The 14,770-nt window shown below is 38.7% G+C and overlaps 1 protein-coding gene across 1 annotated transcript; it reads left to right on the forward strand.

Moving 5' to 3' along the window:
• Positions 1-4,933: 4,933 nt before the first annotated feature.
• On the forward strand, positions 4,934-13,868 carry LOC104957070 (sphingomyelin phosphodiesterase 3-like). The gene is made up of 4 exons (XM_010784670.1): positions 4,934-5,024; positions 7,652-7,715; positions 8,901-9,069; positions 11,557-13,868. The coding sequence occupies exons 3-4, from the start codon at positions 8,905-8,907 to the stop codon at positions 11,656-11,658; spliced, it is 267 nt and encodes an 88-aa protein (XP_010782972.1). The 5' UTR covers positions 4,934-5,024; positions 7,652-7,715; positions 8,901-8,904; the 3' UTR covers positions 11,659-13,868.
• The last annotated feature ends 902 nt before the right edge of the window (positions 13,869-14,770 follow it).

Raw genomic sequence — 14,770 nt, forward strand, 5'->3', positions numbered from 1 at the left:
TATATTGGTAGTATGTTTCGTGCCTGCACCAAATAATAACAAATTGGAAGTAAAAAAAGATTTAAAGAATACAGATTTCAGTCTTCTGAGGCTCTGAGCCCCATTTCTTTTCCTCATGGACGGCAAAAAAAGTCCGACATTATACAATTAAAAATAAAAACAATAATCGTGGCTTGATATTGAGTAAGAAAATGTTTTTATGAACCCCACAGCTTCCGTTCTTCCAAGACCCGACCGGACTAAAAGACGTGGTGCAGGCACGAAACACACTACCAATAGAAATACATTGCTTTTAAAATCGTTCTGTGTGACACGAAAAAAAGGGGAAAATTCGTGTTGGTGAACACGAATCAATAGATTACATTTATTACGTGACTATAACACGAAATGCTGTGAGACTGGGTTGCATATACATCAGCACCAATGAACAGCTCCTGCACAGTGGGGTTAAACTTATTCTATTAATCGTGAAAAGAGGTTTTAAATACATTACCTGTGTCAGGTACAAAATCCTCCATTTAATGCTCAGTATTAGCTATTTAGCTGCTATTGTTCGCAGTTAATTTACAATCAGTACAACACACTGATATTCATGTTACAATCGTATTAACAGCTCTTTGGTCAAACAAATGAAACTAAGTGGTACCTGTTGAAAGTCTTTTTTTTTGTCATTATCCACTTTCCTTTTATGTGAACAATGAGAAGCAGCCAGTAATAGGAGGTAGATTTGTATTGTTCAGTTTGGCTTTATCCATCGGACGTGCCCTGAAATCGGTTTTGCACAAAAGCACATTATGCCTGTTTTCCAATTGTGGCAATAACATTTTTACTATAACGTGTTGCATTAAAGGCGAGAAAACATTATTTACATAATATATTTCACTGAAAATACTTATTCAGGGACATTCAGGTTGTGTCATCACCTTGTGTTATGTTTGCTATGCAGATCGTTGACATTCGGTCTGGCAACACAAGTTATTTAGTGCTACTTAGTCCACACATAAGAATGCATTTATTTCAATGGTACGTCTAGGTTTAAATCAGATCCAATCTTACCCTATATCAACAATCTAGTCATTAGTGTACAGATCAGAGACAGATGTGAAAGACTGTTGATGCTCTAATTCAAACACTTCTGCTTAATTCAATTATTTCCAGCACTTTCAGGTAATTTAAGCTCTAGCTTTACCTTCAATTCTGATCTGACTACGACAGCAGGACAAACCCTTTAGCCATTTTTCCTTTGATAATTTCCTGATAAAAGCAATACACCGAATTTTTCCATTTCAATTACCGTGATTTTGTTTTAGGGGGAAATCATGTGGACTAATATTTTTATGTTCATTTCCTATTTCCTCTGGCAGCGTTGGTAATTTACTTTCTCGTCTTGGTTCACCGCAGCGGAATGAACTCAGGAAGCAAGTACAAACTAAAATGTCCTGGTGATTATTATAGTTGAAGCTAATGGGAAATCTTCAATTTCAAGGCTCTTTGTGTATGTCACTCTCCATTCAAATAAATACATGCATTTAGTGTGCCATTTGGAGAGAGTGTTTTATAATGTACTGATGGAGCAATATCATTTTGCAAAGGTGCATTTTGGCTTCATTGTCAGTTGCTTGTGAATTGTCAGATAGGGCTCTGTGAAATTCAAGAAATATTTGTACGACTTGTCTGGAATATGAAGTCTTAACAGGGGATGACAATGTTCACGCAGCGTGAATGAGTCTGTGAGGAAATTGTTGTGAAGTAAACAGTCACGCAACAATTTGCACAGACGAATTAAGCTCAGCAGTAAACATGATCGCAGCTCTCTCATATTTACAGTCTTTTCACTCGGATGTAAAATGCGTTCTGATGTGGAGATTTCAAATGTGAAGCCTAAAACACCTCCAGCACTGAAACAGGCCTGAATAGATATAGATAGATAGATAGATGTTTACTATCAATCTATTGAGGTCTATTTCAGTGCTGAAGGTGTTTTAGGCTTCATACCAAGACAATGCATGATATAGTGGTCTATTTAAGTATCAGCTAATGCAAAGCAGGCTTTTGTTTCCTAATACGAAGCTGCTGTCACTAATGTACGGACATGGTGAAAAGAATATCCTGTATACCATGGCACGTTACTGTAGCATAGGTGAGAAACACAGTACAATGGGATTTATAGGTACACAGTGTGAGCTGTGGACAGACCCATTCATGTAGCTGAGGTCATTGTTCGTGCAGTTGCTTGCTTTTGTTCCTTGCTATTACGTGTTCATAAATACTATAGTTGCTTGGTTCCCCACAAATGTGAACATTCAAAGTTTTCTGCGGTTGATAACTGACAAATAAACTTGTGAAATGCTTTGGCTTTGTTTGCATCACTTATGTTAGCTAACGCAGAAAGCCTGCCCAAATATGTGCTTTGGACTTGTTTGGATAGCACGTTTACTCATGTGTTTAAATTCCTCTGTAACTCAAACAGAAAGAGCTCTGCTCCAAGATTTTGCGATTTCATCAGCTTACGTAAGTGACTTTTCAGCTAGAGAAAATAATATCCAATAACTCTGACAGAGAGGAGGACAACAGTTCTTCCAACAAGCTTGTTTACTGTATATCTGGAGAGGGAGCCGTGCTGGTCCACATTGTTAACAAGACAACACTGAATAAGTGGCTTTGTCTGTGGTTCCAAACAACATCACACCTTTTAGTTAGCTGGGGAAACTAAAAAGTAAAGTTTACTCGACCAGGAGATTCTTGCTCTCACATTTGATATGGATGAGCTTCACTGCTCTGTTGGACAGAGTGAGGAAGATGATCTGCGTACGTAGAAAAAAGTACAACACTCTCTAGCCGCAGCATCCAGAGTTGACCAGCTGATCAGCTCAACCAAATTAGATTAATTATCATTATTCTGATTGTTTTGTCTGAGTAATAGGTAGGCTACCAATCCAGCAAGTAACACCAACATGCAAAGCGTATGTTTAACTGTTCTCATTGGAATCAGTTGAAAAAAGATTCTGGCGCTCGGCAAAAGGCTCTATGTAGACACTAGCCCTGATGCACTAATATAAATTGAATATGTCAGTCTTGGACCGCAGAAAGATGTGAAGGGTTTTAGGTGATATCTAATTTAGAGCTACTGATGCTTGGTCTCAATTGAAATGTGTCCCTTAGCACAGGGTTTCCCAACCTTTTTTCCCAAGGGCCACCCAAATGACTCCTGTTGGAAGTTGCGCCCCCCCCCNCCATAATCTAAAGTATTCCTTAATGTTTAAATAAAGGTTAATTAGTTTTTCTGTTTTGCACATCCTCCTATTAATATCTTTGTACATCCGGCACTAAACTGTTTTATTGTAGAGATCACTTACAGTATCTTCTTGATTTTTTATATTCTATATTTCTATCATTGACCTTCTACTTTCCCCCTATGTATGTACTCTTCGTATTTTTTTCATCAAATATAACATAAACAAATTATTCAATAACGTGCTTTAACCACTAGGAGGTGCACACAAGGTACACACAGCATACTAATAATAACTATTATTAGTGTAGGACACTTATGTATGTATAACATCTGAAGATGTGTAGTTGTATTCATGTTTTCACATAATTTTACAGGATATTGCTATATTTTTTCACATGTTTTACTTCTATATCTGATTTGTAAAACATCACAGACAGAAAGGTATATCCGTCATTTAATGGTAAGCTATTGAAATTCTGATTCTATAGATGTGTCTCCCATCACCCAAAACCCCTGACTATTCTCTCAACTCAGTATTTACATTCTTTAATTCAAAGAAAATCAGCTTTCTATCAGCTGTGCACCGTTATGGTGTAAATATAACCTATCTATCAATTAGATAAAATATAAAAGTCAGCCGAATTAATGTTGATACTGCGAGGAGACGTCGTGTGTGAAGAGAAATTGAAGATGTTGTTTGATTGCTGATATATTTATGATCATATTCAGTTTCGCTGGCAGTTCTTCCAGTTTGTCCAAAGGTCTACTAATCAGGGTTCTATAAATAAAGAACTATGGCAGATGTGTAATATGTAATGCAGCTGAACCGTGTATTACAATGCCGTTATGTGATGACTTTCAAAGAGAAAAGCAAGCACACTCGGAATAAAGTTTTATTTTATTTAAAAATGTTTTTCAGATTTCATATCGCATAAACACCATATCCCAACGTGCATTGCGGCTAAACAATCCAATCACCAAGCTTAAACCAAAGCTGAGGATCTTGGGTAATCAGTTCAGTGGGTGTGTGTCTGTTTCCGGTTATTTTATTTCGAAATCCAGTTCCTGACGGACGCCAAAAAAAACTGAGATTATAGAATTAAACAAATAAATAAAAACAAGTATAATTGTGTGTTATTGTTGAGTAAATAAGTGTGTTATTTAGAAAAGAATAACAAATTAGAAGGAACAAAATATTATAAAAATACAGATTTCAGTATTCTGAGGCTCTGAGCCCTCACAGCTTCCGGTCTTCCAAGACCCGACCGGACAAAAAGACGCGTTGCATGCACGAAACATACTACCAATAGAAATACATTGCTTTTAAAATCGTTCCGTGTGACACGAAAAAAAGGGGAAAATCGTGTTGGTGAACACGAATCAATAGATTAAATGTCGTGACTATAACACAAAATGCCGTGAGACTGGTTGAACCGGCGGCAATTCAGGGAGTACAGCTACAAAGCTGTTTTAAGTTGTGAAGCCGCTTAGCCATTAATTAAGTGACACTCCTACTCTGACTCATAATAACCCCTTGCTCATCGATGCAATCCCAGCTAGCGGGGAACGTTCTCACAACTTTGGCTAATGTTACCTATTGGTTCTAATAAGGTTTTAAAGAAACGNTTTCTGCTGTTATTACTCTTGTGTTTGGACTGAAGTCTAAATTAATCTCTGCCTGTGCTCCGGTGTTTTCCAGAGGACAAGCTGGAGCAGCAGCATGCACTTTTTACTCAATACAAGGATCCCTGTCGCCTGGGGCCGGGGGAGGACAAACCATGGGCTCTGGGTAACCACACTCACACATACACACACACAAACACACACACACACACACACACACACACACACACACACACACACACCTCAGAACCAAGCAATAGGGGTCTAAAACTGATACACAATCCACACTGTGTTTAAAAATAATAAGGTAAAGTATAAGAATTAATTGTATCCCCTCCACACGCCACACACACACACACATTAGATCTGGGACGCCATCACATGTACTGTATTTCTAATCTATCTAACACATGTATGCATTCACAGATAAAAAAGACCTAAATACCCCAAACTAATCCTCAAAACAGGATTTAATGTTACACAATAAAAGGGAGGTCCTGCTACACACACACATCAGTGTGTTGATCCATACACACAGATTGATCTAAATCAGGTTGCACCTACTGTGGGAATATAAATGCTGCGTGCTGACACATGGCCTTAGTGACGTAAACACTGGAGGGTTTTGGTCTGGATGCAAAATGTTATTTAGGCCAGCGGTATTTCTGGGACAGTGTGGGCAGGACAGAGTGAAAGGGCTCGTTTAGAGAAAGGCTTATTTATTTGGACAGGGACATTTTGCGCAGCGAGCCAGAGGAATAGATCTGAGCCTCCCGTTTGGCTGCTATTAGACAAGAGAGGAAGAAAGAGGGAGGAGACGAAGTGCGGATCAGTGAACCAATGAAATAAATGGGAGAAAGCTTATCAGATTTCATAAAGCTTCAAAAAGGGACACAGAGAGCATGTTGTTCTGATGGTGTCCATAGATTTCATAAACTCTGAGAACTGCTGGAACCTTCTAATTCTGACCACCCAGCCAAATAAATACGAAAATGATGCTGCATTCAAATCCCCTTGGAATGATGGCATGCATGCCTCCGACCACTCAATGGTTAAAAGTGGGGATACTGAAGTAAAACTCACACGTTTGAAGTTGTGAAAATTAAATGTTTGAGTAAAAGTCTCTCATCTTCCTCATCTTTTTCCTGACAAAGCTGTTTTGGTGATGTGTTTTCATGTCTGATTGCAGATTAAACATGTAAACTAAAAAACCAACAAAAGTATCTGTGCAATTCCATGTTCTTTAGGAGTTGTGGTCAAAATTGACATAAAAAAACAATATTTATTTGCTCCCCACACATATACTACAGCTTTTTGGTGAGGCCACAAGTTATAGAGTGGAGCAGTGATGACGTATTTTTCTGGGCGACCAAGAAGTTAGCATCACAAGGGCTCCCTCGACCAAAAGCAATGGGTTTTTCGGAAAAGGGCAGAAAATAACATATGTGGCAAACACAAATGACAATAACGGCAGAAGTAAGCTAACTTTAGGCTATAAAGGAACCAAAACAGGTTCACATGACTTTACTTAAACACCGCTATGCTAAGGACAGCTAATGTTTGGCGTGATGACATACAGTGGTCTCATTTAGACAATTGTTAGCAACCGCTGTTTTTAAGGCACATAGAAACTTCAGACATTTACCAGAGGAGTATTTATTTACTGATGTATTTTATGTCGTAGAACAAAACGTGATAATCTTCTCAGCTTATGTCAACCACGGATCCTATTTCAGGCTTCTAGCTAAAAAGACAATCAGAAAAAATGTAACTTCAAGTCCAGGGAACAGCTAGTGGTAAACACAATTTTGGATTTGATGACTCATTCCTGCACTACTCTTTTAGGGCAGAGTACCTGTAGATATGTTAGCCCCCTGAAGCTGAAAGTAGTACAGCAGTGTGTCGTGGCTGTGCATCATGAGAGCTCACTTGTGAATTGACTGCTGTAACTTCAGAGTGCTGTTCTCTTCATCGGGGCATTATAAACATATTACCCAGCCCACAGCCTCACATCCTCTCTGTCAAAAGGATCTCTGAGTGCTCTTCTCTCTGCTATATTTCTGGATGACAGGCGAGTGGACCATAAAGATGGAGCTCTAAGCTCTCAGAACAAAGTCTGCTGACGACGCCTTCTTTGCCACAATGAAAAGCACTAGTGGTACTTTTAGCTACAAAGGAAGAAGCTGGTCCTCATAGTGAGGGGGAGGATTGTAAAGCATACACTAGATCAATATGAATGACACAGAAACAAATAAAACCCAGCCAAAAAAACACTTCTATCTCCAGGGTGCAGGGCCGCCCCTCCCTACAGGCCGATCACACAGACTGCGTGGGGCCTCACCTCACGGAGGGGGCCTCATCTTGCGGAGGGGGCCTCATCTTGCGGAGGGATCTTCATTTTGCGGAGGGAGGCACAAATGTGGCGCACCTACAGCCTACGCGTGCCACAGTTTTCTCTGCTGCGAGGCTCCACTAGCATGTCGACGCTCGCGACACAGAGGGCCTCATCATATAACTTTGCGTGGGGCCACAAGTTGGCCAGGGGCAGCCCAGGGTGCGTTCACTGGACTCAAGGAAGCTCAGAACCAACAATAGGGGGCTAAAACGGATCCACGATCCACACTTTGTTAAAATAATAATGGAAAATATGATAATTAATTGTATCCCCTCCACACGGCACCCTCTAGTGGGGGTATTTAATGAGGGGTTAAGAGGAGAGTGGACTTGTCAGAAAAATAATCAGGAACATGTGTCTGTCTGCGCAGTTATACATTTAACTGTCTCTTCCAACAGGTACTCTACTGGATCCCAGCGGCCTTTATGACGATGAGGTCAGCTCACCTGAAAGTTTACAAAAGTGAGTCACACACACACAAACATAAACACACACACACCTACAAACCTTGAACACAACCACTACATGCACAGACAGGTATCTAACTTAACTAGATCGTAAGTCGTTATTCTAAAAATAAGTTAAAGTAGTCCCTCATTCATTCCCTAACCTATAACTTAACATCAACAATGATTCAACTTTCAAATGCTTTTTGTCATATGCACAATAGCTACAGCGTAGTTTTGGCAATGACAATTAAAGACCCAGGCTCCTAAGACAACACAATATACTTAACACAAAAAAAGACATAAAGCAGTGCAATAGAGTAACTATAGCTTAATTATTTCAGATGATTGTGTTATCTCTGACTGAAATGACTAACTTGTTGGTCAAAAGTGTATCTGTTTAAGTGCAGGATATATGATGAGTTGTCTTTTGACAGAATGGAAATTGAAGGGATCATATTGCAGTGCCTTACACTATTCTGTAAAAATGTTGGTGGACAGCACTAGAATGTAACACCTTCCGTACCCCAACAGGAAAACAGGCAGTAGTACACTAAGCAGCAGCTCTATGACTAGAAATTGAACTAAAGGCAAGGAAAAATATACTATTAAACTTCATTAGAACTCTAATGCTGTGACTCAAATCACCTACTTCTGCCTGCATGTGTCATTTTGAGCGTTTAAGTGTGTCCCAATGTGTAATATGGCAAAATGCACTATGAGTAGGCCTACCCGGATGGTGTTCTCATAGCAGTCAACACGTTTAGTGTGGAACACTGTACACACACTGTACAAAGAAAAGTTATACATGTGGGGTTTTTTCTGTTGTAAAGACGCCAGCGTTAATGTTATACTGTATGGTTAATTGAGCCATCTGTAATGATTTGGTACTGCGAACAAGCATTGCTCGCTAGCTAGAGTCATGTCTGGAGAGGGCACAGCAGCTGTGTACGGTTTGATGCAACACTACACAGTGGAAATTCAAGCACTGCATTCTTGTTCACAATGCACAACCTGGCAGTGTACTAAGGGAAGTATCAGAATTGAAATGCTCGTCCAAAACTGATCTCTGACCTAAACACTACAGTCCAAATGTGTGAAGTACACAACTCTGTAATATTTGTTGTGTTATTACGTTTTACTACCAGCAACTCCTGCGAGTTATCTTATCTATTTGCTGATCCATCCCTTCGTGTCTCAGAGTGATGGAGAACGAGGAGGGGAGGAAGGAGTACCTGGTGTTTCCTCCCAGTAAGAGCCAGTGTCCGGCCAGCAGTCAGAAGGGGAGGAAGATCCCGCTGAAGGGCAACGGGCGGCGGATCGACTACATGCTGTACAGCGACGAGGGCCTGCAGCCGGACTGGAAACTGGTATGGTTTAGAGCATTATAGGAAAATAATGTACATCAAGCCTACCGTTATTAATTGTATCAAATTAAGACCAGAAATGTAACTCCTTAACATCCAGTTTTATGTCTTTCAAGTTACGATAACAAATATTTTATCCAGGGAAATTAGCTTATTTGCTTTCTTGCTAGCACCCTATTTATTTCATAAACAGATCTACTATGGTACTGGATTAATAGATAGCATACAGATATGAGTAATAAATCTTCTCATCTAACTTTTGGAATAAAAACTAAAAACTTACATCCCAGAGTATTCTGGTATGTGTCATCACATAAATCTGTGAATCAAAATTAATTTCACCATTGAATAAGGCTGCTAATAGGGGGGAAATTGGTTTGTTTCCATTTACAGAAACTAAGTGCACAAACTGTTGAATTGCCTATCATTTTCTTGTCAGCGGGGAGGTGATGTGCCTTATTCTGCCCTGATTAATTTCCTGGCAATAAGACACTTCTTTTTCCTGAGCCAAGGGAAATGATCTCATTCTGCAGGAGAACATTGGACTTGTTAAAGGGATAAAAAGATTTAAAGACATTACATTTAGAGAAGAGACACTGAAAAACATCCACAGGGTTGAGAGAAGAGGAAAGAGGGCAGCACTGTCCTGGCAGCCTGTCTGTGTGAGGGATTGGAGAGGAATGAAAAAACAAAGCAATCATTTGCAGAGAGCACATCTCCCTTCCTCTGTGTGACTCGCTCTCCTGATGCCCCCTGCTGCCCCAACGTAGTAACTGTGACATCATTTCACTTCACACTGACTGCTGCTGAGCAAATCAGCAAATATGATGTGGTTATCCTTCCTCATAACTACACCTCAAACCCTGTTTCTTCACACATGTTATTGCACCATTGTTGTTTCTGTGTACCCATTTTATGTCGGAGCACTCTTTGTAGTATTGCCACATGATTAAACTCATTCCATTGATGTTAATACAGATCTGAAAACATTCAATCAAAAAAGATAGTATAAAATGTCAATTATTATGGCAATATGTGTGATGAATGATAGAAGAAGAAGCAGAACATACATTTAATTAAAGGCCCACAACTAGTATTCATAGAAATAGTAATACTAATACAAATAGTGATATTATATTAGTGGTCAGATTCTGCTGATCATGTAGTGTAGTAGTTGAACTACAACCATTCTTCATTAAAACAGCAATATATAAACATTTAACATGTGTTTATTTTAAGATTCTAATATCTAGTTGTAACCGAATATAAGAACATTTTAAGTGTATACTATTCCGTTTTATTTATATATAATAATAATAATAATAATAATAATAATAATAATAATAATAATAATAATAATAATAATAATGTAACCTATTAAGAAATATGTAGATTTATGTTTGACTATAAATGATCTGGTATATGGCAGCCTCCACTTTAAGGTGTCTTACTGGAGGAGTTATTTATTGACAAAAACATTAGTAAAGACTTGTATCTGCTTACAACTAGCTACTTACTGTATACATGTATTCAATGTCTATATTCTATGAATTCCAAAAAGGGGGGAATTCAAGTAATGGGATGCCATATTTCTTAAATTATTAATGGATCAGCTTTATTATGTATAATGTGAAAGATGTTACTCTTACTTACATATTTGCAGAGTTCAAAGCTGCGGTTCTCCCTAACTCTCCAAAACCTTCAGTTTAAGCTTGTTCATTGCACACTATGGTTTAAAACAATTCTAGTGTTGATATATGTAAATAAGCTATGTGCTACCATCTTAGCTTTAATTGTACGTTTCTTTCCACGATTTAAGTAATGTACCACTATTCTGATGTCAAAAAAGATGCCACTGGTCATTTTATCGGTTAAATTGAGCAGTCTATAATGATCTGGTATGATTATTGCTAGCTAGCTACTAGCAAGCTAACAGCAACAATTGTCATTCCAGTGAGGATACAGCAGCTGGGTGCAGTTGGAAAAACCCTACCCAGGTTAAATTCAAACGCTACACAAGTGTTCACTGTGCACAACATGGCTATGTACTAAGGGGAGTTTCCAAAGACACATGACAAGTAGGCCTACATGTCAAAAGCTGACCTTGGATCTAAGCGCTACAATCATTTTATTTCATTTTATAAATGTTTACTGCCTGCCTGTGTGTAGAAGCCACTGGAAATTGTATAGGGTAAATTGAACATTGGGTAAATTAAGCGGTCTATTTGGTACTGCTAATGAGCGTTGCTAGCTAGCTATCTAGCTAACACCAGCTGTCTTTTCAGTGTAATTTGAGAAAATCAATATTCTAAAGCAAAAACCATAAATGTTCGCTTATGCCTTCATTATAACAACTTTACATGATGGTATGTGAGAAGTTTTGAGCTTGTTACGTTGTCTTCAATTGGCTACAAAATCCATTGAGCAACGTTTACATTTCCCCAGAATAAAGGAGATATTGATGACGGTTCTTTTCTCTTCCTCCTGCAGGACATCGAGGAGTTCAGTTTCGTCACCCAGTTGGCCGGCCTCACTGACCACCTCTCTGTGGCCATGCGGTTGGCTGTTTCCACGGGGGAAGAGGAACCTTAGATTGACCGCCTGAGCTTTTTTTAAATACTGCCATGGAGGAGTGACAGATGACCAAGAGGAGATGAAGAGTTTACAGATACGGAGCTGCATGAGAGAGACAAAGTGCAGTTTTGCCAGAGGATTGAGGGGAAAGCAAATGGATGGATGAATCAGTGCAAGAGCGCTCAGTGGATGAATGGATATAAAGGAGGTGGAGGAGATCAGCAGCAGAGGAGTGATTTCAAAGAGAAAGACTCTGGAGGGGAGATATAAGCAGGGAGTTCAGTTTGGAAAGCCAGAAAGATTTGTTATCTTCCTGGGTAAACCACCCACACACATACTACATTCAGTAGATAAAACACAAACACAATGTGACATTTTGACTGTTGAATATTCCACACTCTTCTCCTCCAACACTGAACTGAATCCATAGGGTTTTATTTAGCGTGAATTGTTTTATGTAGCCAATTTAAACCCACTTCTTTTATGGGATCTGTTTAGCCGTAGTTATGATTATGATTCTTTTTTTTATTATTCTTCCTTCAGGGACCGTTGGATATACTTTAGTGACTGTGTATAAAAGAAAAACACACATAATATAAGTGATAGGAGAGAAGCGTACAGCTATGACTGGCCTTTACACTGACCGTGTGTGTCCTTGTGTCGTGCTCCTTCCTGAATGGCCCGGTCATTCATCCTGCTACTCCCCCCTCAGTCCCAGGAACCTCAACAAGTGTCTTTTTTTCTAAAAAACAAAACTAGTCTTTCTAAAAGGGAGAAAAATAATAAGATACAATTTCTATTGTCGCCACACCACTTTTATAGGGAGTTTAAATGCCTGTTTAATACTATATGGTATGTTTCTAAAAAGAGGTATTGTATAAAGAGACATCAAATTGGAGAAAAAGTTATTTGATGGATGCCTTTCAATGGTTTTAGATAGTTTTTTTTAGCCATGACTGGTACAGATAGACCAGAATTGTTGGTGTAATAACAGGAACTGAGGCTTTGCGGATGCATGATGGGAAACGGCATCAGTTTACAACATTAATATAGCGTCTTGATACACTTGCTTGCTTGAGTCTGGCTGCTTGATGAGTCAAGAAGCATTTTGCCCTGAAACACACACTTACTGTATAGCAGTGTGACATACTGTATGTGCATGTGAGAATTCACTCTACCGATGAATACACATAAAGGGATTCACAGAAACATTCAAAGGCACACATTATGTACAGGGGGACTTCAGGTGATGTCAAATACCCTCTGGCAGCCATATTGAAACTTCTCAAATGACAACATTTGACTTGGATATCTTTGAGAGAATCGATATCGTTTGACTAGCTTTAGCCGTCAAACCAATGTAGCTATCTGGTTAGCAAGCAATCACTGTTTTGTAAGCACGTCTGATTTGATCATAGGCCAACATACAGTATCCAGGCAGCTTGTCGAATGGAAGAGCATGATAACATTGTGACGCAACTGCAAAACATCTTAATACAGAAACATCTTGGAGACATTTTTGACAATATGCCAAGTTTAGGTACCCGAAAAATGTAAACAGTCACAGAGATGAAGACAACCAAAAGGTAATAAATACATAAACAATAGCTTTTTGAGGCAAATAAAAAACATGTGCACATAGTCTAGCATTCAACATTGCACAAATAGCACAAGGCTAAACATGTGCTTCTCACTCAGTCCAAACACACCTTCAGAGTTCTTCTCCCTCACCAGTCCTTACCTTTATCCCCACACTGCTTCAGTTGCTGGTCGGACAACAGTGCACTTAAAACATCATTATAACTCATAATAATGCTATTACAGCATCATCTATAAATGATCCTTTAACTCCCAATCTGTAACAGGCCATGGTGTCAAACAGGAGCTGGAACTTTGTAAAGAGCAGTGATCAGTCAGTAACCATTGAGACACATGTAGATACTAAAACTGCAGAAATGTTTCTTTGGAGCTCCCTGTGAACAGCTGTATTGAGTGGTATGCCACTACCATCACTTCAAACTTTAAAAACAATGGAAGCTTAACTGTTAGCAGGACTCCAGGACTATAATATACTGTACTGGGAACATATGGATTATGGTTGTGCCCATGTAATCATCAGTCAATAGGAGACAATACCAAACTGTGCTGTGTATTACTTTTAGGGATGTGTATGGGAAATGAAGAAGCCTGTTTATCTCAATAAAAACATGCATTACAGAAAGAGTTAAGGTTTACAGACACTGTTTGATTTCCATGGTCTGCACGGAGAAAAATGTTTACAACCGTTACATGGCACCAGAGAGGATTTTATTACATTTCAACACGGATGTTTGTGTATATTTGGACATCTCTCGTGTTATTTTTTTCAAAACAAATGTGCCAATTTGATATTTCTCGGATAACACTGTGCTGAGTGGTAACACAGGATGAACAGACAAGGTTTCAGGAGTATAAAACTGCTTATTATGTGACCGTATTAGTTGTTCTGTCATTTTCACATGCAGTATGAGTCTACATGTCACCTGGCTGCTATGACACTCTTTGTATGAGTCATTATGAATATAATGACTAATATACGTATCTGTGCTTTTTAACAGTTAAACATGGATTAAGGATTAGTTAATTAATTAATGCTAAGGGTGACTTCTCAGATATGGTTCCAGAGGGATTACATTTCAGTTATTGGTAAGAAGTAATGTATATACTCTACAATCTATGGTGAGTAACAGAAAGTTGCCACCATTTCCCAGAGAATCTGCTCTTAGGGTAAACACACTGTTACAAGCACAGTGGTAGCCAATGTAAATATGTATTCTGAACCTTTCCTTTTAAATTGAATTACACAATCTGAATACTGCCAAAACATTCATAATCAAGCATGGAGAGATCTGAAGTGTCCACACGATGGCATTTCGTTTTATAGTCACGAAATGTAATCTATTGATTCGTGTTCACCAACACGATTTCCCAATTTTTTTCGTGTCACACAGAACGATTTTAAAAGCATTGTAAATAATAACAAATTAGAAGGAAAAACAGATTTTTAAAAATACAGATTTCAGTATTCTGACACAGAACGATTTTAGAAGCAATGTATTTCTATTGGTAGTATGTTTCGTGCCTGCACCAA

The sequence above is a fragment of the Notothenia coriiceps genome, unplaced genomic scaffold, assembly GCF_000735185.1.
Source record: "Notothenia coriiceps isolate Sejong01 unplaced genomic scaffold, NC01 NC01_scaffold00026424, whole genome shotgun sequence".
In the NCBI taxonomy this organism is placed as follows: Eukaryota; Metazoa; Chordata; class Actinopteri; order Perciformes; family Nototheniidae; genus Notothenia; species Notothenia coriiceps.